This window comes from Dioscorea cayenensis, chromosome 22 (assembly GCF_009730915.1).
Source record: "Dioscorea cayenensis subsp. rotundata cultivar TDr96_F1 chromosome 22, TDr96_F1_v2_PseudoChromosome.rev07_lg8_w22 25.fasta, whole genome shotgun sequence".
In the NCBI taxonomy this organism is placed as follows: Eukaryota; Viridiplantae; Streptophyta; class Magnoliopsida; order Dioscoreales; family Dioscoreaceae; genus Dioscorea; species Dioscorea cayenensis.
In genome coordinates, this window is record NC_052492.1 from 270,978 (window position 1) to 296,394 (window position 25,417).

The 25,417-nt window shown below is 35.6% G+C and overlaps 2 protein-coding genes, 1 long non-coding RNA gene and 1 pseudogene across 3 annotated transcripts; 3 read left to right on the plus strand and 1 right to left on the minus strand.

Moving 5' to 3' along the window:
* Positions 1–234: 234 nt before the first annotated feature.
* Positions 235–2,310, plus strand: LOC120252714 (diphthine--ammonia ligase-like). The gene is made up of 7 exons (XM_039260834.1): positions 235–400; positions 515–586; positions 837–916; positions 1,035–1,261; positions 1,375–1,407; positions 1,764–1,846; positions 2,044–2,310. Exons 4-7 carry the CDS (start codon positions 1,058–1,060, stop codon positions 2,285–2,287), a joined length of 564 nt encoding a protein of 187 aa, XP_039116768.1. The 5' UTR covers positions 235–400; positions 515–586; positions 837–916; positions 1,035–1,057; the 3' UTR covers positions 2,288–2,310.
* A 27-nt stretch (positions 2,311–2,337) lies between these two features.
* Positions 2,338–8,553, plus strand: LOC120252687 (annotated as a pseudogene).
* Positions 8,554–9,697: 1,144 nt separating this feature from the next.
* LOC120252715 lies at positions 9,698–10,244 on the minus strand. The gene is made up of 3 exons (XR_005534126.1): positions 10,168–10,244; positions 9,988–10,082; positions 9,698–9,864 (listed from the first exon to the last, which is right to left on the minus strand). It is a non-coding gene; the product is annotated as an uncharacterized LOC120252715 (long non-coding RNA).
* Positions 10,245–20,413: 10,169 nt separating this feature from the next.
* Positions 20,414–25,285, plus strand: LOC120252713 (diphthine--ammonia ligase-like). The gene is made up of 12 exons (XM_039260833.1): positions 20,414–20,570; positions 20,683–20,754; positions 21,007–21,086; positions 21,180–21,405; positions 21,510–21,542; positions 21,907–21,989; positions 22,241–22,313; positions 22,761–23,094; positions 23,172–23,503; positions 23,855–24,186; positions 24,416–24,764; positions 24,859–25,285. The coding sequence occupies exons 1-12, from the start codon at positions 20,493–20,495 to the stop codon at positions 25,066–25,068; spliced, it is 2,202 nt and encodes a 733-aa protein (XP_039116767.1). The 5' UTR covers positions 20,414–20,492; the 3' UTR covers positions 25,069–25,285.
* The last annotated feature ends 132 nt before the right edge of the window (positions 25,286–25,417 follow it).

Consider the following 25,417-nt stretch of genomic DNA (forward strand, 5'->3'; position numbering starts at 1 on the left):
AATAACAAAATAAAAAAATAAAAACAGAACACCAAAAAAATAAAAACAGAAAACCAGAAAAACAGAAAATAAAATAAAAAAAAAAAACTCTAGCTACAGTGACGCGCAATTACTTGCGCGTCACTATAGCACATTGGTGATTTGGCGCTTGATTGGAGCCCATCCTGCGCCAAATCAAAGTTTTTACTTTAAATATAGAGCATGGTTGGAGATGCTCTTAGCTTTAATTTTTAATAGAGAAAACCCCAGCTTTGCTTGGAGATCAAGCGCTAGGGTTTGGGGAACTTCGACGTGCAAGGAGGCTTTTCCGGCGGGAGGAGAGAAGAAGGTGGTGACGTTGGTGAGCGGTGGAAAAGATAGCTGCTATGCCATGATGCGTTGCATCGATTATGGCCATCAGGTAGACGCCCTCGAAGGCTTTGTTTTGTGTATAGTTCTTCTTTTTGTTTTTTTTGGGGTTTTAATTCGGATTTATGATGTTTTCTTTCTATTGATTCTGTGTTTTTGTGATTAGATCGTGGCGCTGGCTAATCTGATGCCGCTTGATGACTCTGCTGATGAATTGGATAGCTATATGTACCAAACTGTAGGAAGTTTCCTCTTTGGCTATTCATAGAGTTTCGTTGAAATCTTTGATTCTTTTCTATGTTGTTTTGAAATTCGATATTCTTTTAAAGTTTTAGTTATGCAGAAATGCAGGTAATTGTGTTGTATCATGTAATAAGTCTATGATTAGTTTGTATTTTCATTGAAATCTGACATTTTTTTAATGTTTTTTAATTATCTTAAGGATGGAAGCCTTTGTTTCACAGTGTAGTAGTTATGTGGCAATGCAGGTTTGGCACCAGATTATAATCAGATATGCAGAATGCATGGGCCTTCCGTTGTTTTGGAGGCGGATACGCGGATTGACAAGGCAAGACCCACAACAATGTTTCCTTAAGTCATTTATTATATCAACTAATGATGTGTGGACTACTTCGTTCTATTCTTCTCCTTGAGTATTTGATGTTTGTTTTGTGATCTTTGTGCAGGCATTCCCATCTAAAGTTATTCAATGACACCAGGGGATGATGTTGAAGATATGTTTATTTTGCTAAGCGAAATCAAACAAAATTTTCCCTTTATAAATGCAGTTTCTTCTGATGCCATTGCCTCTGATTATCAGAGGTTTAGAGTGGAGAGCGTCTGCTCAAGATTAGGCCATGTTTCTCTGGCTTATTTATGGAAGCAAGATCAAACTTTGCTTTTTGACGAAATGGTAATTATTTACTTTATTGAATTTTTTCTAGACATGTGTCTGTCCTCTGTCAATATAACTACTGCTCGGAACTAAATGACTTTCATCTTGTTTCTTCACTTTCTTGTTATTAGATAGAAAAGGGGATTGTGGCCTTAATAATTAAGGTACAAATCATCACTTTGTAGAAGTTGGGCCTTCTTGCTTCAATTGCTGAGGTAGAAACTGCTTCCATTATCAGACGTAGGATTCTATTAAAATATGGTATTTATGTTTCCTTTGATTGTGTTAGACAACTTGTATGGGTTTAAAATTTTTCATTGTACATTTGTACTCTCCTTCAAGGTTTTTTATATTTTCTTAGTAGATCTGTCATTATGTTTAGTGTAAAACTAAATGTTCATGAATACTGTCAAAAGAGTTTCTGGTTTTCTGTTTGAACAGTTATGCTGATAGGGCATCACCGATTCAGTTTTAATGATTGAATTGTGATTAAACTCACTTTTAGTTTGACAATATATAGGTTGTTACAATGGGTTTGGTTCCAGCTAAGCACTTGGGAAAAGAACTTGCAGAATTGCAATCTCATCTTCTGCAAATGAAAGAGTATGCAATAAATTTAGAGCTTTTTATGTTTTGGGCTCACCGTTTCTTCTAATTGATTTGTTGACCAGCAATATGATTTCTTGATGATAGTAATATGGAAATTAGATGGATCAGCCTGCTATTACGATTTTTTTTTTCCAGAACTGGCATCTTGTTTGATAAACTCAAATTAAACTTAAATGTGTCTATACATGTAGGGCAAGTGTGTGCATGCTGAGCGTAGCTTCTGTTTTATTTCACTCTTTTCACAGTAAGTTCCATACCTGTGTTAGTTTATCCAGGCACAACAATTCTTGGTGGTTTCTGAGGATAGTAGCTTTGCAATTTATGCACATGAGGATTCTTTTTCGAATTAAAACCCACTGCTATATTCGTTTCAACCCACTATTTATTTTGGAGCTTAACCTTTCACAGCATGAACATCTTGAACAAGAAAGTTAGTTTTCATTTCTCATGACTTGGCTTTAGTAGAGATTATCTATAATAGAAGCCAAATGGATAACAAATCTTTATTTTGGAGCTTGTGGTTCTAGTTATTACTACTACTAAATGCTTTATATACCCCTTTTAATTTCATGAAGTTTGTGAAACCTCTACTGCAATTGTTTAATCTATCTCTTGTAATAACTATAATCCTGGTTGTATGTGTATCTGTTGTACTTCTCAGAATGCAAGAATTGTTCTAGACAAGTTTCAAATATTACTGCACTCTCCAGATTCCATTGCTCCAGTTGGCATTCTTCATCCCACTGCTTCTCATCTGGAGTGAAAAAGGGATATTTCATCTTTGAGTGATGCTAGTGGAAATATAGATGTTGGTTCTGATAAAATGGGATGTGTGCATGAAGTGGAAGGTAGCTCCACAGAGAGTTGTATTGTCAGGTGCCAGTCACCACATCCGGTGCCCAATAATTATTCTTATGAGCATTTAAGACTATGTATCTCAACCACCAAACTGAGATTGTGTTTTCCATGGGCTGTTGGATCGAAAGACCTTCCCAAGGTGGTTTTAATTTGTTAAATTCAGTAACCTTCAGGAAAAATTATTGTCACATTTAATTTCTCAAATCTACACTACAGGCCTGCTGGAAGACCTTACAGCTGTTCTCTGGAGAATAGAATCACTACTCAGAACTGAAGGTTTTGACTGGGTGAATGTTCTGTACATGCACCTATATATTTCTGATATGAAGCACTTTGCATTGGCCAATGAAGTGTATGTGAAGTTTATTACAGAAAAGAAGTGCAGCTTTGGTGTTCCATCTCATAGTACTATTGAATTACCTCTGAAACAAGTTGGTTATGGTCATGCATATGTAGAGGTTTTAGTAGCTAGTAACCGGAGCAAAAGAGTTCTTCATGTTCAAAGTATTTCATGCTGGGCACCTACAACTAGGCCATACAGCTGTGTACAACATAGCATTCCTCTTCCTACGTTTCTTTGCATGTTTGTTTTTACTTTCATTCTTAGTTGTTGTTGTTAGAGAACATAAAAAACAAAACTCAGAAACTAAACCTTGAAAATGCATTTGTTATAAACCAATTAATATCCTCATGCTCTCCTGCAGAGTTCACCTTCTTAGAGTGCTTGAGACCCGCAAAACCGTCTTGCAGAAAGAACAAGGCATGGCCTTTGCCCGTGCTGTAGCAGCTGGTTTTGACATGGATCACATGTTGCAGTTGATATCATTTGCTGAGTGCTTTGGGGCCACACGCATGATGTAAGCAAGATATCTCTCCTAGTAGTTTGCTTCTTCAGTGCATTTAGAAAATTTGTTTCAGCTTGTTTGGCCCCAAAGTATGGTAACCAAAGGAAAGATATTGGGATTATAATTTTTTGAATATTGAGATCATTCTTAGTGACCAGTGGAAGTATGAAGATTTTGGAATGTATAGAGTGCAGCATGAATTTTAATTGTAATTACACTCTGTTTCCTAATTTTGTTTCTATTGTTTTTTCTTCTGTTAACAGGGAAGCATGCATACGGTTTATGGATCTGTGGAAAGTAAAACATGAAAGTGGACAATGGCTTGATATTGAGGCCGCAGAAGCATTGTCTTCCCAATCAGAATTTTCCTCTTTGAATGTCTCAGGCATTATATTATCTGGAGACATCAACAAGCAGAGAGAATTTGGAGAGGGATGGCTTATATCTAATGGTGATTTGGGTGCAGAGAGCAATGGAAAGGATGGTCTCAATGGCAGTGAGGTCAATCTGGTCAAAACAAAGGTGAATTGTTGTCGTTGTTGGTTATAAAGAATTGATGATTTCCTTGATCAGGATTATTGCAACTTTAAGAAAAATGATGCTGCTCTACCTAAGAACTTTTGTTATGTGAGAATCCCTTTTTATTTTGGTTATTGTGATGTGAAGTCAGCTAATAACTATATAAGGCTTACCTTCTCTTATTTTGCCTGAAAATATACCTTTTAGAGGCTTGTGGAAATCTCGTTAGTTTCAGTAATGAGTGGGGAGAATTTGTTTAAATTTGTATAAATAAGGAAAGTTTATTATCAGAAGAAAAGCTTTTTTGCAAGCATGCATTTTAAAAACTTATTTTCTTATGGGCAGATAGAAGGTCACCTGATGATCATCAAACGACATCTGGAACCCAATGATTATTACCAAGGTCAGTTTCAGCACCCATGTTTCCCCAGTGGCCCATTCATTCTGCACCATTCATTCTGCACCCATGTTTCAACCATATCCTGTGCAAACGCATGCCTTGTTATCAGAATTATCCTGGTGGTGCCTTGTTTTTCCAACCCCTCTATCCTCCACTGGATGATCTTAGATATACTACTTTCCATAGAATGGGGCTAAAAAGGAGTTCCATGGATAGTAAAGATAGCACTACTGAACCTGAGGCTTGGGAAATGGGTGCTTCTGGTGGCAGATCAAAGGACTTCAGTGATAGGAATCTGACTGAAGATGAGAAAGATATGTACGTTGCTCAAGGATCATGTAAAAGATCTGGTCATTGAGGGAAGAAAAAGGCCTGGGAAGGCAGCCACTCAAATGTCAAAGAGATATGATATCTCTGAAAGTGAATCAGAATCAGTTTCTGACTCTGAAATTGAGGAGGATAGTGAGTGTAGAATTTCTGAGTCAATTCTATATTTGAAATGAAAGGAATACACTCACTCTTATAGACTTTCAACCCCTTTATAGACTTTCAACCCCTTAGAAAAAATAAATTTACCTTTATTAAAAATTCAGTCCTAGCTGAAAATCAGCTAGAATTTTGTGGATAGGTTGTATGTCTGTCCAGGAAATCAGACAGGATTCAAGGGTTGTTTTATCCTTGAAGTTAGCCAACAAGATCCCTGAAAATCTGCAAATCTCTACAGTGAGCATGATAAGTCTCCAAGAAGGAAACATGAGCGCTCTTCAAGGTCAAAGAAAAAGAACAACCCAACAAAATCCATAGATGTTTCTGACATACATGGCAAGGATGAAGTTGCTTCTGGCCAGGGTGCTAATCCTGGAAACTGGCTAGTGTTCCAGGGTTTCCTAATGAGAGATGAAGAGAACACAAGCAATGCCGATAGAGGCATGTTTTCAGGTGAGCAAGAGCCTCCTGAGGAGAAAAGAGAGTAAAGTTAGTGATGATCCCTTTCTTCCTCCTGAAAGCGATGCCGACAATGTTCAAGATTTGAAGAAGGTTGATGGGAAAACAAGCAGACTGAACCAATTTCTTCAACCGATAAGCTGTTAGTTTCTACTGGAAGAGGCTACACAGAAAATAATCCTGATCCCCAGTTTGAGGAAATTGAAGTTGGATGTCGACGTTGGACATCAGCACATGATGAGTTTATGGTTTATGAGCCAGAAAAGCAGCTGACCAACAAAAGCTTTTCAGGTCCACTTGCTGAAACTGAATTTGAGCATGCTGTACATGTGGAAAAGCAGAAGTAGGCTACATATACTGCAACGGATGAGTCCTTCATTGTTCCCGTCAGATCAGACATCCCAGAGGAACTTCTAGTGGACAGCAGACCTCCTCTTGAAATGGACTCAAGTTACCATTTGTTATTCAAGGAAGTGAGGATTCATCAAGTAAACCAAAAGACCAGTTCTACTATGAACCACATGATTTGAGCTTGATGCCTGAACGAGAAATGGAGAACAAATGTGTTGGTTATGATCCAGCCATTGATTTTGGCATGGAGATTCACATTGAAGATGCGGCTAAGGTGAACACCAGCAATCATGAAGACAACCAATCAAGCACCAAAGAAGAGCCAAAGAAGTCAAACAAGGGGAAAAAAAAAAAGCCAGGAGCTGGACAAGATGTCACAGATAAAAGGAAGATGGACTTGATGAGGAAAGGGAGATTATCAAAGCCAAATCCTTTAGCAGATGCACAGGCACGCGCAGAGAAGCTAAGATTTTATAAAGCCGATCTTCAAAAACTCAAGAAAGAAAAGGTATGCCTTTCAGGGTGCCTGTGTTAACTTAGTTTTCCAGTGTCAATGGAAAAAAATAAAACTCTATAAAGCAGAAAATTGAAATATGTTCTCTTAAATAATTTGGAGGTCGGGGAAAAATCCCGATCAAATCATTTAGGATATATAGCCTTTATCTTTTCTCAAGATTGAAGAAGTCATGAAAATTGAAAAGCTTCCAAGATAAATCAGTTACTCTATAAGAAAATTTCATCGATTGCGTGTCTTATTAATGTGAACAGTGCCTCAGTAACATGTCAATTTGTCATTTACGCTCATTTCTTAATCTTGATATGATTGTATTGGGGTTTCATGTCTTTATCTCATCATTCAGGAAGAGTAAGCTATAAAAAGGTTGGAAGCTCTAAAGCTAGAATGACAGAGGAGAATTGCTGCAAGAAGTGGTTCAGGTACCAGCCACCCCACATCGACACCCCAGCAGACAAAAGCACAACCAACAGCAAAAGTTTTTCTTGGTTCTTACAAAGGTTCAAAGTTTAATGACATAGAAGCTGGCACTTCACCTATGGCAAAGTTTCCTGGCAGAACTAAATCTCTTGGGTCTAATGATTCTCACATAACCACCACCAAAACTAGCAATCCAAATCTTGGTATTCCTGTGTTTTGGAATGAATTGAGCAGATCAGTCTCATCGTTGCCTGATCTGAACAAAGAGAGTGATGGTCTTGTTCTTGAAGTAAAGGCAGCTTCCTGTGTAGCCAAAAGGCTATTGGACCCCAAATTCAGTAATAACAGCCATGCTTCTCCCAAGAAATCAGTCAGCAGTGATAGAACACCCAAAAAGACTCATCTGATGAACCCAATACGAAGATGCCTGCTATTATGCACTCAGGCAAAACCATATCAGCTACTTTACTAGAGCTAAAGGTTAATACCTGACCTTGGTTTTTTTTTTTTTCCTAGCCATGAAAACTTTGCTAATTGTAGCTATGTTTGTTACTTTGTGTTGATCAGGTAATGCATGATAATGCAAAGGATGAATCTAAGAAATCACTGGAAGTGGATGTGACTGATAAAACATATCAACCCCCTTATGCAAGAGCTACAGCACTGGAAAATCCAGCTATCGGCAATCTGCATGATGAAACAGTGCCAGTAGTTGACCCGTAAATGAAGTCAATGGGCTTTGAGATTACCAAGGCATGAGTACCTGCTGACAGTCTGAACTCCACTCCAGAAGATCAAATACATGATATCTTTGAGAATCCTCATAATGAGCCATCTAAAGGGTTGAGTTAAGCTATTCAAGTTTGGAAAGACAACCACACTTCAGCTTCTGGTGAACATAACTTGGAATCATACTGTTCATCCGTTGATTATTGTACAGTGTTGTCTGCGTTTGCTTCTGATGGTAATGTCTCACCTATCTTAGAACCCAAAAGATTCTTGATGGCTACTAAAATATTTAAAGAAATAGAAAATTAATGAGAAAGCATAGGGTGATATATTTAAAAAGCATCTCCATTATGGCCTGAGGGTTAGTAAAACCATGCTGACTACTACTAATAGATCACAAGATTGGGTACTGCTCATTTTTATTATGCTTGCCTGTATATTAGAGATGCTGAGAGCCTGAGAATGTAAGTAGTAGATCTCAGTCTGAACAGTCGCCTAGATTGCTAACAAATAATAAAAGTTTTAAGTGTTTCATTAGTAGCAGATAGTTATTTATGCTTCTTTTAATTTTTCTCATGGAATAAGAATGGGGGATTCATTCTTATCAATTATGGAGAAGTAGGCCGAACTTTAAAACTTAAGAATGGAAGTCAACTCCAGATGGGCAAACACTTGTCCCATCCTTGCACCTCCTGATATGTGGTTGATATCTCTGAAATTTTGCAGTTAATGGATCAAAAAATCATGTTTCTCGAGATGATGTATTCGTTGGAAACAGTAGCAGTACAGCAAAAGGTAAAACAGACCAATGCCTCACATGCTTATGAATACTTTTTGTGTGCTTCCTGCCTTCCTCAGTAGCATTTTTTGTTAGTCATTCTCATTCATTTGATTTGTGTTTCAGTTTTCCATCCATTCTCCATCCTTTCCCGGTTCATCTCTTGGCAATTCTTCTAGTACTATTGCCATTTTCAATACAGTTCCCATCCAGTATATATCAAATAGAACAGGTCAATCAAATAGAGAGCTTTTCATGCAAATTTTAAAGATACAAAGAAGAACAATGGCAGAGCACTTCTCTTCCTCTAGAGTCTTAACAAGTGGCTTTCTCTCCTTGTAGTCCCTCTCCTTTGCAGTTACAATCACTGACTTTCTATTTATAGCTCGTTGACTAAGATCATATTTATTTATTTTGGGAAAAAAAAAATGCCCTAGAGAAAATGATTGACAATATATTAATGCCACTTGTGCTGCTTTCTGAACGATCTTCACTTGAATTGAAGAGCTAGAATATCAAGGACATATATTAGTTTCTTATGTTCATCTTTGAGAATAATCACTAAATGCCTGCCAGACAACATCATTAGCTAAACATCACTGTATCACACTGGTACATGTTCTTGAATTTTGTCATCCTGGAAACATTTGAGTCAGAATAGTATTTCAGTTTAGTACTAAGAATTTGGATTAAATTTTCACTCTGGAGACACAATGAATGTTTTAAATGTATATTTGCTGCAAGTATGTATACTAAAGAATTCAATCAAATGGAGAGCTTTACATACAAAGTTCAAGTAAAACTAAGAAGAAGAATTTGGATTAAATTTTCACTCTGGAGACACAATGAATGTTTTAAATGTATATTTGCTGCAAGTATGTATACTAAAGAATTCAATCAAATGGAGAGCTTTACATACAAAGTTCAAGTAAAACTAAGAAGAAGAATTTGGATTAAATTTTCACTCTGGAGACACAATGAATGTTTTAAATGTATATTTGCTGCAAGTATGTATACTAAAGAATTCAATCAAATGGAGAGCTTTACATACAAAGTTCAAGTAAAACTAAGAAGAAGAATTTGGATTAAATTTTTCACTCTGGAGACACAATGAATGTTTTAAATGTATATTTGCTGCAAGTATACTTATACTAAAGAATTCAAATCAAATGGAGAGCTTTTTACATACAAAGTTCAAGTAAAAACTAAGAAGAAGAATTTGGATTAAATTTTTCACTCTGGAGACACAATGAATGTTTTAAATGTATATTTGCTGCAAGTATGTATACTAAAGGAATTCAATCAAATGGAGAGCTTTACATACAAAGTTCAAGTAAAACTAAGAAGAAGAATTTGGATTAAATTTTCGCTCTGGAGACACAATGAATGTTTTAAATGTATATTTGTTGCAAGTATGTATACCAAAGAATTCAATCAAATGGAGAGCTTTACATACAAAGTTAAAAGTAAATCTAAGAATTACAATGTCTGATAGAATGTTCTTGACTACGTCTGACAAAGTTTAACAAAGAAGTTAGTGAAAGCTAATGATGATGCATGAGGGAATGGATTTGCAATTCCTTCTAAGCGCTTCATCCACCAGAACCTGTGATTCCTCTTGAGCATCCCTCTTGCTTAATATCAGATGTCCACCTGAATAACCACATCACTAGAACAATTATATTTTGAAGAATGAATCATTCTCAAAGGCAACAGATATATATAAACAGTTTCCAAAATCTTTATAGGGGATGTTGATCAGTAAGAAAAACCTACCAGATTCCATGAGTAGCTTAGTTTGCTGATTCACCATTTCCAGGCTTCACCTTTTTGATAACCTCCGGAAGAACGAAAGTGAAAATGCAGCAAATCTGACAAACCTTTGAGTGAGATACACGGATATTAATATATGAACCTGATACGGTAGACTTAGTGTCATGTAAAAAGGTGAGATACCTCTACGAATGAAACCATATTCCGGAACAAGAGTTGTGGTTCACCCCTTCACGGCAGTCCTTGATCTGATGGTGAACATTGGTGACTCTGTTGAATGCGGAACAATCAGCATCGCCATTGACACCAATGAATATCATATTCCCGTTGTGACCGATGGGAGGAGGAATGGAAAATCCAACTTTTGTTGGAACCACAAAGATATTCTCCCCGTTCACATCATATTGTTGTGCCCACATTTCGTTAAAATTGTCATCATGCCTAATCTCTAAGCAAATAGGTGGATGTGGGAAGCCAAAGGTATTGTCCACGAAAAGTAGACGATGCCCATGTGCAAGTAGACTAATCGATAACGGTCTGTCAAACATATGAAACATATGCACTTGCGGGTCATCTAAATCTATGGAAGCAACAAATAAATTGCCGCTATTATCAAAGAACCATAGACAGTTTTCGTGAACAAGTAGACTGTAGACAGGGGGGTTTATGTAAGAAAATGTTCCCCCGATCCATTCTTGGTTTTGGGAAAGTAATATAAACATGTCTCGATATAGATTGTCCTTCCCAAAAATAAATACAGTCAGATCAGCACTTAATGTTCCGGCGTGTATCCGGAAATTCGGACGTGGATAAGGTAATACCCTGCGAGCGTCTGTGTAAGGATTATATAAAATAATCCTGTCCCTTGTGTCAAACAACAGCCAACTGTATACTGATGCTAATATTCTGCCTCGGATTGGTAAATGGCGAAGCTCCACTGTATGTTCAAATGGCTTAAAAAATTCGATATCTTCAAATGCGTCATTTTGAAGCAACAACGTTGGACCCAATTGTGAAATAATCCTCTGTTTTTTTTTAATCAGAGAAGTTCTGGACTTTAAGGGTCGCTTCCCTTGTGAAAGTGGGGGTGGGACACTGCAATTAAAGACAAAAAGGTTCATATTGTCGCGTGAATGATAAATGCATTATTAATAATAATGAATTGTCAAAAGTTGAGTTACTTGAGTTGAGATACAATACTGGTGGCACCAACGAAAATAGTTTCTTTTTGTCCCTGCATATCACCCGTCATCATATGGTAAATAAAACTCGCATATACATGGTAAATAAAACTGTGCATACAGTTAGCAGGAGAAGAAGAAAGGTTTAAAAAAAAACAAAACAAAAAGGCAACTTCATCTAACCCAATCTGTGAAGTTGGACTCTCCCTTTTGGTTGGCCTTTCTGCTGGCGGGCCCTAAAAAATAATAACAATAAAATATAACTTTAAAATTCTATTTGTCTAGACCTGAAGTAGGCTTGCATTTAATTTTTTATAAAACAACTCACCAGTCCAGTCAATCTTGGCCATTTGACAAGAAGGATCTGGCAGTATGAAACCCAACAGTCTCGCTATAAGTTCCTATATTAAACAAAGACATAACTGTTTAACATTCATACGTAGGATGGCTAGGCACGTTAATTGTTCTAATATATCTTTGCTTCGGAAAGAAATAATGAACCATGATGATATGGTTTCCAAATTCTACAATAAAATTAGAGTTGTCCAGCAATGAATAATACCTGCCAGATTCCATCACTAGCTAATATCACTGATTCACCATTTGCAGGCTTGACCACCTTGATAATCATACCCAAGTTCTGTTCTCTGGGAGATTGAAATTTAAAATGCAACAAATCTGAAAAACCTTTGAGTCAGTAATTGTGTTTGAGAAAAGTACATATTATAAGAGATACACAGATATTAATTTATGAACCTGATACGCTAGGCCTGTTATTTCCAGTAATTTCAGAAGCATTTCCACCTTTGGATACCAGCACAGCCATGTAGTTCACCCTGCCTGCTGCAATGAACTTCTTGTTCTTCACAGTAATCATCAATTCAAAACCTCCATTGAAATCAGTTCCTTCTGCAATGTCTTCGTACATCTTCCTTCTTGAAGAACTAATCATAACATTCTTCAATATCCTTACACTTTTCCTCCAGAACTCTTTCTGTACATATCCAAAGATATGAAATCACAACTTGATCGTTAATCAATCAAATGACTAATTACTGTTACTATTTTGTATAATCAAAACAGGAAGCAGAGAATTCAATTAATATGATAATATCCATTGTCTAATAATTACTGCAGTGAATCTATTGTCCGCAAGTTGTGAGTTAAGATAAGTTTCAATTTCACGTCCAGCGTTTGGCTCAAAAATCTCTAAAACATGCATTGTAGGGGATGCTGATCAGTGAATAATACATACCTGCCAGATTCCATCACTAGCTAATATCACTGATTCACCATTTGCAGGCTTCACCTTCTTGATAATCATACCCAGGTTCCGATCTCTGGGAGATTGAAATTTAAAATGCAGCAAATCTGAAAAACATTTGAGTCAGTATAATTGTGTTTGAGAGAAGTACATATTATAAGAGATGCATGCACAGATATTAATTTATGAACCTGAAACGGTAGGCCTGTTATTTCCAGTAATTTGTGAAGCATTACCACCATTGGACACCAGCACAGCCTCGTAGTTCCCCCTGTCTGCTGCAATGAACTTCTTGTTCCTCACATTAAGCATCAATGCAAAACCTCCATTGTCATCACCTCCCTCTACATTGTCTTTATGCATCTTCCTTCTTGAAGAACTAATCATAATATTCTTCAATATCCTTTCACTATTCCTCCAGAACTCTTTCTGTAAATCCAAAGATATGAGATCAAAACCAGATAGTTAATCAATTAATTGATTAATTACTGTTACTATTTTGTATAATCAAGACAGGAAACAGAGAATTCAATTAATATGATAATAGCCATTGTCTAATAATTACTGCAGTGAATCTCTTGTCAGCAAGTTGTGAGTTAAGATAAGTCTCAATTTCACGTCCAGAGTTTGGATCAAAAACTCCATGCAACATGACCAGTGAGATTTCAACGTTATTTTTCCGCATCAGAACAGAGCCAATGTATTGTTCGTCATTTGATGGAATTGCATGTCCAATCTCGTATTTCTCCATCACCCACTCCTCCAAAGCAGTCTTCAAACGATCGAGTACTTTTGCCGCCTTGATCTTCTGCATTTCAGACTTTAACTCATGATATAGTTCAGTAAAAAAAGAACAAAAGAAAAGCCATTGAATGAAGAACAACCAGATCTTCTAATCATCAGAACAAGAACTTCAATCAAAACAGCAAGATTTATAAAGAACCAAAACTAGCATTAATGTGTTTTCAAGAAGAAAAGAAGAAAAGAAGGAAGACAAGCATGCATGCATTATTCTCATTATAAACCTTTAGCTAACACAATATCACATTATTGTGATATTGAGAACAAGAACTTCAATCATAAGCACAGCAACATTTACAGAGAACCAACGCTGACATTAATGTGTTAATTTCAAGCCAAATTATTGTGATATTGAGAACAAGAACTTCAATCATAAGTACAGCAACATTTACAGAGAACCAACGCTGACATTAATGTGTTAATTTCAAGCCAACATTTACAGAGAACCAACGCTGACATTAATGTGTTAATTTCAAGCCAAAAAGATTGTGATATTGAGAACAAGAAGAAGAAGAAGAAGAAGAAGAAGAAGAAAGGAATACAAGATTAACGTAACATGCAGTATTAATTCTCATGATAAACCTTTAGCTAACTAACACAATATTACATGATAAGAACAACAAGAAATGTAAAGAAAGAAAGGAGATTAAACATGGCATCAAGCACCTATAAATATATATATATATATATATATATTTCAAGAAGTTCTTGAAGATCATGATGTCAATGAGTTTTCACTCACTTTGATATTCAGAAAAGAAGGACAATTAGAAGAAGAGAAAAGAAGAGGTTGTAGTTAAAACCTGCACTTTTAGCTTAAGAGCAACGAATTTCGCCTGAATGTATTCCACTGGAGATATATCTTCAAATGAATACAAGAGAATTGAAAGAGTTGCGAAGTTTGAAGAGAACAAGGAGACCAGGAGACAAGGCGCCAAGACTTAACTATTTATAGGGACTTAAGGCTAGCTCCTCTCACGTGGATTTATATTCACACTTTCTAATAAAAAAATTTTTTAACAAAATCGGAATTTTATTTAAAAAAACATGTTTTATATTTAAAATAATATTTAATTATGTTAATTAAATTGGATAATTATGTCAAATACTTAATTATTATAAAATTTAAATTAAACAATTATATTTAAATTTTTTATAAATAAAAAATTTAGTTGTCATTAAACATAATTTATTATATTATATAATATTCTTTATTTAAATTCTCTCTTACTTGTTTGATCGCAATACCAATGCTTTCTGGTTAAACACTATTTTAATTTCTATCGATATCCTCTCATTTTCATTCTCATTCTCATTATCAATCCCTAGGAAAAGCAAAGGAGTTCAATTAATATAGATAAAACCATAAAAAAAAAAGAGAAGTACAACAAAGCCACTAGACGTGAAATAGAAGAACATAATTAAAAACAAGGATCCTAGAAGAAGAGTGAGGCTCCTCCTATAATAACAATGCATAAAAAGTAGAGACTAGCCGGTATCACCCTCATGCTCATTAGGAACCTGCTCTTCACTGGAATGGTTCCTGAAAACTGATCAGCGTCTGACAGTGGAAATCGACTCTTCCAACCTGTGCATCTCTCTAACCGGTGCAACTGGAATCCAAGAAAGGAACATGTGATAAATATTCAAGAACAAAATAGGTAGAGAAATATGAACTGAATTGAAAAGATAGTTATTTCTAGCTAGCACATCTGCCAAACGTCGCAATTAGTGAGCAAAAAAAATCTATTCCTTGAATCTAATCCGCCGTACCTCCAAAATCCAAACATGATGAAAGGGCTTTAGTGAAAGCAAAAGAAATGGTAAGACGGTTCCAAGTGGTTGTAGCTATCGGGCAGCTGAAGAACAGGTGATCCATCGTCTTAATATTAGCTCAAAAACAGATGATCCACAGTCTTAATCCCCATTTTTCATTTTAATTCTCATCCCCACTACTATATATTAAAGTAAAATCATTTATTACTTATGTATTTTTTAAAATTTTAATATATTAAAAAAGTATCTATAATGATAGATTTATTTCCTCTTAATTCCAGCATTAATTATCTATTAACCATTATTTTAAAACTCTTTTAAAAGAAAAAGACTTTATTGTCATCAGGTGTAAATGATACACTGCTACTCGCAAACTACTCTGGTTTGATTTGAAGGAAACTCGAACTCGACTCACTTAGGGTCTATTTGAGCTCGAGCTCAAGTAGCTCGAATAGTCAAGCGAGCCGAGTTCGAACATCTTAATACTTGACTCGAGTGCTCGAGAGCTTAATTGAGTAGTTGCATTTGTGTGTGTATATTATATGTTAGTTTATTTTATATATATAATTGAGTTCGAGTTCAAGCTCGAGCTCAAGCCCAAGCCCGAATTCAAGTTCGAATATAAAATTATTTATGACCAAATCGAGTTTATTAGTTTTCATCGAGCCTAATCAAGCTTACTCGAGCAAGCTCGAGTAGGTCGATTTATGTATCGAATCGAGCTCGAGCAACAAAAATAAAACTTGATCAAATTCGAGCCAAGTATTGAGCAGTGAGTTTTCAATTGTGCTCGAGCTCGAGAAGTTGGTTGGTCGGCTCGAACTCGCTTGATTACACCTCTAAATTTGTCACTCACAAATTTACATGGACCACCTCACTTTTAAATGTAATTATTCATGACTTCTAGGGACCTTATTTGCTCTCTTTTAACTAAAAAATTGATGAATAATAGTTTAATACGTAATTCAATCTTTTTTTTCTTGAAATAAAATACATAATTTATAGTATCATTAGGATTTAATTTATTTAGTTTTTTAGAAAGATATTTATCTTTCTGTATGTAATATTTTAACTGATAATCTATAATATCATTAGGATTAAATTTATTTATTTTTTAAAAAAGATATTTATCTTTCTGTATGTAATATGTATGTTAACTGATAATCTATAATATCATTAGGATTAAATTTATTTAAATTCAATCAATTAATGAAGCCACTCAACTGATTGAGCACTCTCTCAATTTCTAAAGGACAAAAGTCTCAAACCAAACTGACAATTCAAGCTAGGATTTAACGCAGGAGTAGGATACTCCATTGAATGGATTGGGCCGGCTTATGTTTTCTTTATTTTTTTCTATTTTTTTATCTATATTTATTTTAAAAAAAAACCTGATAAACTATAATTATTTCATTATTATATGATTAATCTAATCCATATCTTTTAAATCGTTTATTCAAGTTGAATTTAAGGCCGGATTGGGTTAGGGAACAAGTCAAAGATCTCCCCGGTTTGGAATCGAACTCAAAATTAATTAATTATAAAAACAAAGTATTTAAACCCCTTGTTCTATTTGGAGCTACGCGTGGAAGAGGAGGGGCGGAGAGGCGAAGCTCTCATCTGGGCGAGAACCCTAACCCTAGCGAAGGTGTCGTCTCTATTTTTTACTGGTTTGTTTTTAATTATGGAAGAAAGATTGGTTTACATGATCCTTAAAATATCTTGAAATCGTAAAGGTCTGATCCCTGTAAGCTCCTGGAGTTTTTTTTTCTGTATTTTTTGTGTGTTATACTTATAGTTCCGTTTTAAGTTTCTCTTTAATAAATGTGTTTTATCTTTTTTTTTTTTCAAAAACAAATTTTGAAAGTTTTTTTTTTTTATGTTGTTGTCTGGTTCATTTATTTCAATAAATTTATGATTTATTTATTTTAATAAAAAAAATATATATGCTACAATAAATCTGATGAATAAAACACACAAGGCACGCATTAATCGATTTCATTAATCACCATTTGAACTGGTGTTTGTTATGAAATATTATTATTAATTAATCTTCCATCATGAAACATTAATTGATACACAGTATTTGATGCATGTGGTTTATTTATTTTTTTATTGTTACACAGTATAGGCCTGAAAACAACTTTAATTTTGTGGCTTCAAATAATTTTGATGATTTAATTTCATTTTGTTTCTGATATTGTGTGTCTAACTTTGAAATTTGTTAATTTGAAATTATTTGCACAAGTAGTGAATAGCTAAACATGATAGCTCATTGCTATTGATGAAATTGGTTGCACCTTGATCGAGTAGTGATTAATACGTTCTAAACATGATAGCTAGTTGCTATATTGAAATTATTTGAACAAATAATAGTGAGTGATACATAATTCATTGTAATGGTGATAATTAAGACAGTCTAGCAAATGCTCTCTGAAATTTGTTTAGTTTTGTTTGGTTTGGTTTTGGTTTTGGTTTTGCACATGTTGTGGATGATTTCTTTAACAATGCATGACTGATGCTCTTAGAATCAAAATTTGTTTCACTGAAGCAATATCATTCCTAATTTCATGTAGACAAAGGAAATATACATGCAAAGCACCTACAGGGAAGAAGAGATGGGTAGTAATGAGGAATATGATCTGGCAAAATTCTTCCCTTCAGTTCTCTGTGGATCCAATTCCAGCAGCACTGAGCGTGTGATCCTCGACATCTCCACAAAAAAGTTTCAAAGCATCACAAATCCAAGGTTTAAGGATGCATATTGCATGACCTCGAAAGATGGGTGGTTGTTGTTTGTTAACATCCATCCTTCCAACTATGACTGTCATTTTACCTTTTTCTGGTTAATCCTTCTACTGGTGATCAAATCGATATGCCTGAACTAACCTTTGGCCCAACAATCGGAGATTGTTTGTATTCATTATCAGTTGTTTCTGGTACTCCGACTTATGTTGTTTGTGCCATAAATAACCCTCGTGGCATGACACTCTATGTGGCCTCTCCTCAAGCACAAGTGGGACCGGGACGTGTTTGGGAGTCCTACAAATTTAATGCCTATGATAAGTTCATTTATATATGCACTTGCATTATACTTGAAAGTCGTCATCAAGTGTTGTGCTTGAGCAATATTGGGGAGGTGATTGCATTTGATCTTTTGGATTTGAGTTGGACCCATAACTCTCAACTTAAGCTGAGTACATTGAATACTTGTTGTGTTTGGTACTTGGAGTCTGGTGGGGAGGTCCTGAGGGTTAATGCCTTGATTCCTGTTTACAGCAGCTTTGTCTTTTACAAGCTTCATATGGAGGACGATAGGACAACAATGACGTGGGTTGAGCTTGATCAGTCCGAGTTGGAGAATACTAGTTGGTTCATGGGTGACAACTCCTTCCGTGTCAAGGGTGGTGGTGGTGGGGAACAATATCAACAGGGGAAAAAATTATACGTCTTTCATCCCAATGTATATGGAGGCCCCAATGGTCCTGACTTTGAGACAGCCAAACGGAAGACGGTGTACCATGGCCGACCATATGGCTCTGATATGGATGCTAATGTCTATATCCATGACTTGGACTCTCCAGACTTTGCTACCTATACTCTTATGCCTCATTCGTTCCGTACAAGTCTTATTTCTTGGGTACAACTTAACTGTTTGATTTGATTTATTATTATTATTATTATTATTATTATTTATCTATTTATGGTATTGCATTTCTTTTCATATAAAAACATATGCATTGGAACATGTTATGGTATTTTAATTTTTATTTGTCATTAAGCCATGTTCAAATTTTCTACGCCTATACTGTTTATTAATGTGCAAGTAGTAGTTTTCTTTTGGCTCAGAACTTTCTACTTTTGAATGGGAAATGTACACATGCGTATCTCTTCTATCTACTATTTATTATTGTGCACTATTTTGGCCGTAACCATATCAAGAATGGTGTAAAGTATATATTGTTCTATTTTGGCTATGATTACTGAATCACCACTTCTTGTCTTCACCTTCATAGAAATCATACCTGAGTTCCTTCTCTGGGAGCAAGAAATCTAAAATGCAGCAAATCTGAAAAACTTTCAAATCAGTATGCAGTACTGTGTTTGAAAGAAGTACATATTAAGAGATACAGACATTTTAATTTATGAACCTAAAATAGTTCCGGGATTGTTATTTTCAGTAATGTTGAAGCATTTCCACACTTGGACACCAGCACAGCCTCGTGCCTCCCCTTGTCTCTGCTGCAATTAATCAACTCCATATTGTAAAAGTTTTGCATGCCTGCAACTGCAAGGACTCCACATTATAATCATCTCCCTTTGCAAATTGCAATGCCTTCATGCAGCCTCCCTTTTCCGGCATCAGCCAGAGCATTCTTTAATATCAGCTCATTTGTCCTCCTCCAGTATTCATTCTGCATATCAAAAGATTTGAAATCACAACTCATTAAGTTAATCAATTAATTAATTACTATTACTATCTTATATAATCAAGACAGGAAGCTAGAAAAATCAATTAATATCCATTGTCTTACTACTCCAGTGTACGTGTCTATTGTCTGCAAATTGTGACTCAAGATAAGAGTCAATTTCACGTCCATGTTTGGATCGAAAGCTCCGTGCAACATCATTAGTAAACCTTCAGCTTTGTTTTTCCATGTTAGAACAGAGGCAATTTATTTTTGCATCATTAATTTGCTGGAATTCCAAGCCAAAACTTGTATTTCTTTATCCCCAACTTTTCTGCATGAGACTTCAAACGTGTGGTTAATTTTGCCAATTTGATCTTCTGCATTTGAGACATTAATTCATAAAGTTTAAAAAGAAAGAAAGAAAGAAAAGCCATTGAATCAGGAACAATCTGACCTTCTAATCATGAGAATAAGAACTTCAAATGGAACAGCAAGATTTACAAAGAAGCAAAGCTAGCATTCATGTGGTTTCAATTGATGAAAAGAAGAATTAAGAAGAAAGGGATGAATACAAGATTAACATGCATTATTCTCATGATAAGCCATTAACTCGCTAACAAAGTATCATATAAAGAAGTTCATGAAGATCATCATGTCAATGTCATTGAGTTCAAAGAACCTTCATTCAAAAAACCATCAGCGCAATGAATTTCATCTGGATATCGTCCATTGGATTTATATTCACACTTTCTAAGAAAAATAAAATTATATATATATATATATATATAACAAAATATAAGCCACTGTGTGAATTTTGAGCAGCTGCTCAGAGGGTAAATATAAAATTTCATATTTGATAGGGGTGTATATGCAAAGTAAGTTGATGGACGTGGGCCTTTGAGTGAGTTGGGCCCAATGCCCATCTCTTCCAGCGCGCGAGTTCTCGTTTCCTTAGCTTTCATTTTCAAAAGAGAGATTTAAATAAGAAAGAAAACCCCAGCTTTGCTTGGATGTCAAGCGCTAGGGTTTGGGGGAACTTCGACGTGCAAGGAGGCGTTTCCAGCGAGAGGAGAGATGAAGGTGGTGGCGTTGGTGAGCGGCGGCAAAGATAGCTGCTATGCCATGATGCGTTGCATCCATTATGGCCATGAGGTAGACGTCCTCGAAGGCTTTTGTTTTGTGTAGAGTTCTCCTTTGTTTTTTTGGCATTTTATTCGGATTTTTGATGTTTTCTTTCTATTGATTCTGTGTTTTTTGTGATCAGATCGTGGCACTGGCTAATTTGATGCCGCTTGATGACTCTGTTGATGAATTGGATAGCTATATGTACCAAACTGTAGGAAGTTCCCTCTTTGGCTATTCACATAGTTTCGTTGAAATCTTTGATTCTTTTCTATCTTGTTTTGAAATTCGATGCTCTTTTTAAGTTTTAGTTATGTAGAAATGCAGGGAATTGTGTTGTATCATGTAATTAGTCTGTGATTCGTTTGTATTTTTATTGAAATCTGACATTTGTTTTATGTTTTCTTTAATTATCTTAAGGATGGAAGTCTTTGTTTTACAGTGTAGTAGTTATGTGACAATGCAGGTTGGGCACCAGATTATAACCAGCTATGCAGAATGCATGGGGATTCCATTGTTTCGGAGACGGATACGCGGATCGACAAGGCAAGACTCGCAACAATGTTTCCTTCAGCCATTCATGATGTGTGAACTACTTTGTTCTATTCTTTTGATGTTTGTTGTGTGATATTTGTGCAGGCATGCCCATCTAAGTTATTCAATAACGCCAGGGGATGAAGTTGAAGATATGTTTATTTTGCTAAGCGAAATCAAACAATATTTTCCCTTTATAAATGCAGTTTCTTCTGGTGCCATTGCCTCTGATTATCAGAGGTTGAGAGTGGAGAGCGTCTGCTCAAGATTAGGCCTTGTTTCTCTGGCTTATTTATGGAAGCAAGATCAAACTTTGCTTCTTGACGAAATGGTAATTATTTACTTTATTGAATTTTTTCTAGACATGTGTCTGTCCTCTGTCAATATAACTACTTCTTGGAACTAAATGACTTTCATCTTGTTTCTTGTTATTAGATAGAAAAGGGAATCGTGGCCATAATAATTAAGGTACAAATCATCACTTTGTAGAAGTTGCGCCTTCTGACTTCTTGCTTCAATTGCTGAGGTAGAAACTGCTTCCATTATCAGATGTAGGATTCTATTAAAATATGGTATTTATGTTTCCATTGATTGTGTAAGTCTGTTAGACAACTTGTATGGGTTTAGAATTTTCCATCGTACTCTCCTTCAAGGTTTTTTTCTTGTTTCTTAATAATCTGTCATTATGTTTAGTATAAAAGTAAAATGTTCATGAATACTGCCGAAAGAGTTTCTGGTTTTCTGTTAGAACAGTTATACTGATAGGGCGTCACCGATTTAGTTTTAATGATTGAATGGTGATTAAACTCACTTTTAGTTTGACAATATATAGGTTGCAGCAATGGGTTTGGTTCCAGCAAAGCACTTGGGAAAAGAACTTGCAGACTTGCAACCTCATCTTTTGCAAATGAAAGAGTATGCAATAAATTTAGAGCTTTCCATGTTTTTGGCTTATCGTTTCTTCTAATTGATTTGTTGACCAGAGCTATGATTTCTTGATGATGGTAATATGGAAATTAGATGAATCAGCCTGCTATTACGAATTATTTTTTACCAGAACTGGCATCTTGTTTGATAAACTCAAATTAATCTTAAACTTGTCTATACATGTAGGGCAAATGTGTACATGCTAAACGTATCTTCTGTTTTATTTCACTCTTGAATAGGTTCTGTGGAATAAATGTGTGTGGCGAAGGAGGAGAATATGAAACCTTAACACTTGACTGCCCTCTTTTCAAAGTAAGTTCCATACTTGTGTTAGTTTATTCTGGTACAACAATTTTTGGTGGTTTCTGAGGATAGTAGCTTTGCAATTTATGCACATGAGGATTCTTTTTCGAATTAAAACCCATTGTTATATTCACTTCATCCAATGATTTATTTTGAAGCTTAACCTTTCACAGCATGAACATATTGAACAAGAAAGTTAGTTTTCATTTCTCATGACTTGGCTTGAGGAGGTTATCTATAATAGAAGCCAAATGGATAATAAATAAGTTATGGATGGTTTATGAACTCAACAAATCTTTATTTTGGAGCTTGTGGTTCTAATTATTACTACTGCTAAATGTTTTATATACCCCTGTTTAATGCCATGAAGTTTGTCAAAACTCTACTGCAATTGTTTAATCTACCTCTTATAATAACTATAATCCTGGTTGTATGTGTCTCTGTTGCACTTCGCAGAATGCAAGAATTGTTCTAGACAAGTTTCAAATATTACTGCACTCTCCAGATTCCATTGCTCCAGTTGGCATTCTTCATCCCATTGCTTTCCATCTGGAGTACAAAAAGGATATTTCATCTTTGAGGGGTGCTGGTGGAAATATAGATGGTTGTTCAGATAAAATGGGATGTGTGCATGTAGTGGAAGGGAGCTCCACAGACAGTTGTATTGTCAGGTGCCAGTCATCACATCCGGTGCCTGATAATTATTCTTATGAGCATTTAAGACTATGTATTTCAACCACCAAACGAGATGTGTTTTCCGTGGGCTGTTGGATTGAAGGGCCTTCCCTAGGTAGGTGGTTTTAATTTGTTAAATTCGCCTTCAGGAAAAATTATTGTCATATTTAATTTCTCAAATCTGCACTACAGGCCTTCCGGAAGACCTTACAGCTGTTCTCTGGAGAATAGAATCACTACTCAGAACTGAAGGTTTTGACTGGGTGGATGTTTTGTACATTCACCTATATATTTCTGATATGAAGCACTTTGCATTGGCCAATGAAGTGTATGTGAAGTTTATTACAGAAAAGAAGTGTAGCTTGGGTGTTCCATCTCGTAGTACTATTGAATTACCTCTGAAACAAGTTGGTTATGGTCATGCATATGTAGAGGTTTTAGTAGCAAGTGACCGGAGCAAAAGAGTTCTTCATGTTCAAAGTATTTCGTGCTGGGCACCTAGTTGTATTGGCCCATACAGCCAGGTACAACTTAGCACTCCTGTTTGGCTGTTCCGACGTTTCTTTGCATGTTTGTTTTACTTTTGTTCTTAGTTGTAGTAGTTAGAGAACACGAAAAATAAAACTTAGAAACTAAACCTTGAAAATGCATTTGTTATAAACCAATTAATATAACTACTTTTGTCAGTATACATCATCATCATATAGCATTGTGGGTGGTTTGAACGCTTGTCATCTATCATAATTGTTTGGCTTGAATTAGGGCATAAGAAACTGATCAAGAAGCACAACAACTCGCACATTATTTTGGATCATGCTCAAAACAACATTATCTATGTTGCCAAATTTTGATGATTTATTCCTGTTTCTATCCAGGCAACTTTAGATAAGGAGGTTCTTTATATGGCTGGACAATTAGGGCTGGACCCCCCTACAATGGAACTTTGTGCAGGAGGTTTGGTTGCTGAGCTGGTTCAAGCTCTTGAAAATTCTGAGGCAATTGCCAATTGCTTTAACAGTTCTCTTGCTTCTGCAATTCTAATTGTCGTTTACTGCTCTGCTTATCTCCAATCTAGTGAGAGGTATAAAATTCAGCAAATGATAACCGACTTTCTCAAACAAAAGGTCTCTGAGATGCAAACTGCATGCATCTGTAGTGCATTTGATCCCATTTTCCTATATGTTCTTGCACCGGATCTTCCAAAAGGGTATATTTTTCTGCTCTCCAGCTGCATAACTTTGAAGTGTCCGCCATTATCAAAAATGAAGTGCCCGCATTTTTTTCTGCTTTCACTTCACCAAAGTTAAAGAATGTCTTAATATAATTTATCTATCTTCATTTTGCGTTTAATTATTCAAAGAACCCCTTGATAGCAACTGAAGAAGCCATTTTTGTTCTTTGTCATATGCTGTGGATAATATCTGAATTTCGTGCAGAGCACTTGTAGAAGTAAAGCCAGTGCTTCACATCCCCGAGAACAGTGAAGAATCTGTTGAAACCAATCTACACCAAGATCATGATAAGAAACCACATGACAGGGTGTTAGAGTATGCAAGATGGCATGATTCTTGCTGCCAGAATTACATTGTTTCTGAAAAAATATGTGCTGTGTTAGTTTCTGTTACAAAAGATGTAGCTGCAGACATATGCGGCAAAAACCTTCAGAATGCTCAAGGCTTCGAAGCAAATGGCTTTGTGAAGGACATGAAGACAATTGTGAAATTCTGCATTAATCTTCTTGACAAAATCCTTGTAGAAAACAATTTCTCTTGGGAAGACTTGAAGGTCAGTACCTACGCTTAGTGAAATATTTATGTAACTAAATAGAGTTAGCCCCTTGTAAGCTCTTCATTTCTTATCCTGTTAATTAATTTTGCAGAGTTTGAGGGTCTACTTCACAACAGATTTGTCAACTACCGCGGATGTGCTCTCTCTCACAATTTCTGAGGTTCTTGGTGAATTTGCAGAGGTTGGCAAAAGAGTTCAGGTTAATGAGCCAATATTTAACCTTATTCCAGTTTTGGGATCAGGCGGATCATCATTCATGGATGACTTGATCACCTGTGAATTGTTTGCATCAAAGCTCTGATTTACCAATTTTTATTATCAATGTCTTATACCCTTAACTATTTAAGGTAATTTTGTATGATCGTGTAAGGCGGAAATGAGCATCGAAAGTGGATGCGAGTTCCATTTTTTTAGGAGCAAAAAAAAAAATCTAAAAATGTTGCATTATATTTCTCAATGACTAGATGATTGATGTTTGATGAGTTATGTATACAAAACCCCTATAATTATGGATAAGTGTTTCCTCGAGATCGCTATCTTGACCATTTTAACTTGTTATTTAATTTGGCATAGCAAGAAATAATTTCTCCCATATTATTGACAAAAATAATAGTAATAACCACAGAAATAACTTTTGATTTCTTAATGAA

Excerpts from the sequence above, each read along its gene's own strand:
- LOC120252714 (XM_039260834.1), top strand. The coding sequence starts at position 1,058 with ATGACACCAGGGGATGATGTTGAAGATATGTTTATTTTGCTAAGCGAA. Across the intron at positions 1,262-1,374 it reads CTTTGCTTTTTGACGAAATG|ATAGAAAAGGGGATTGTGGC; the intron begins GTAATTATTTAC and ends TCTTGTTATTAG. Across the intron at positions 1,408-1,763 it reads TTGTGGCCTTAATAATTAAG|GTTGTTACAATGGGTTTGGT; the intron begins GTACAAATCATC and ends GACAATATATAG.
- LOC120252713 (XM_039260833.1), top strand. The coding sequence starts at position 20,493 with ATGAAGGTGGTGGCGTTGGTGAGCGGCGGCAAAGATAGCTGCTATGCC. Across the intron at positions 21,087-21,179 it reads CGGATACGCGGATCGACAAG|GCATGCCCATCTAAGTTATT; the intron begins GCAAGACTCGCA and ends ATATTTGTGCAG. Across the intron at positions 22,314-22,760 it reads TTGACTGCCCTCTTTTCAAA|AATGCAAGAATTGTTCTAGA; the intron begins GTAAGTTCCATA and ends TGCACTTCGCAG.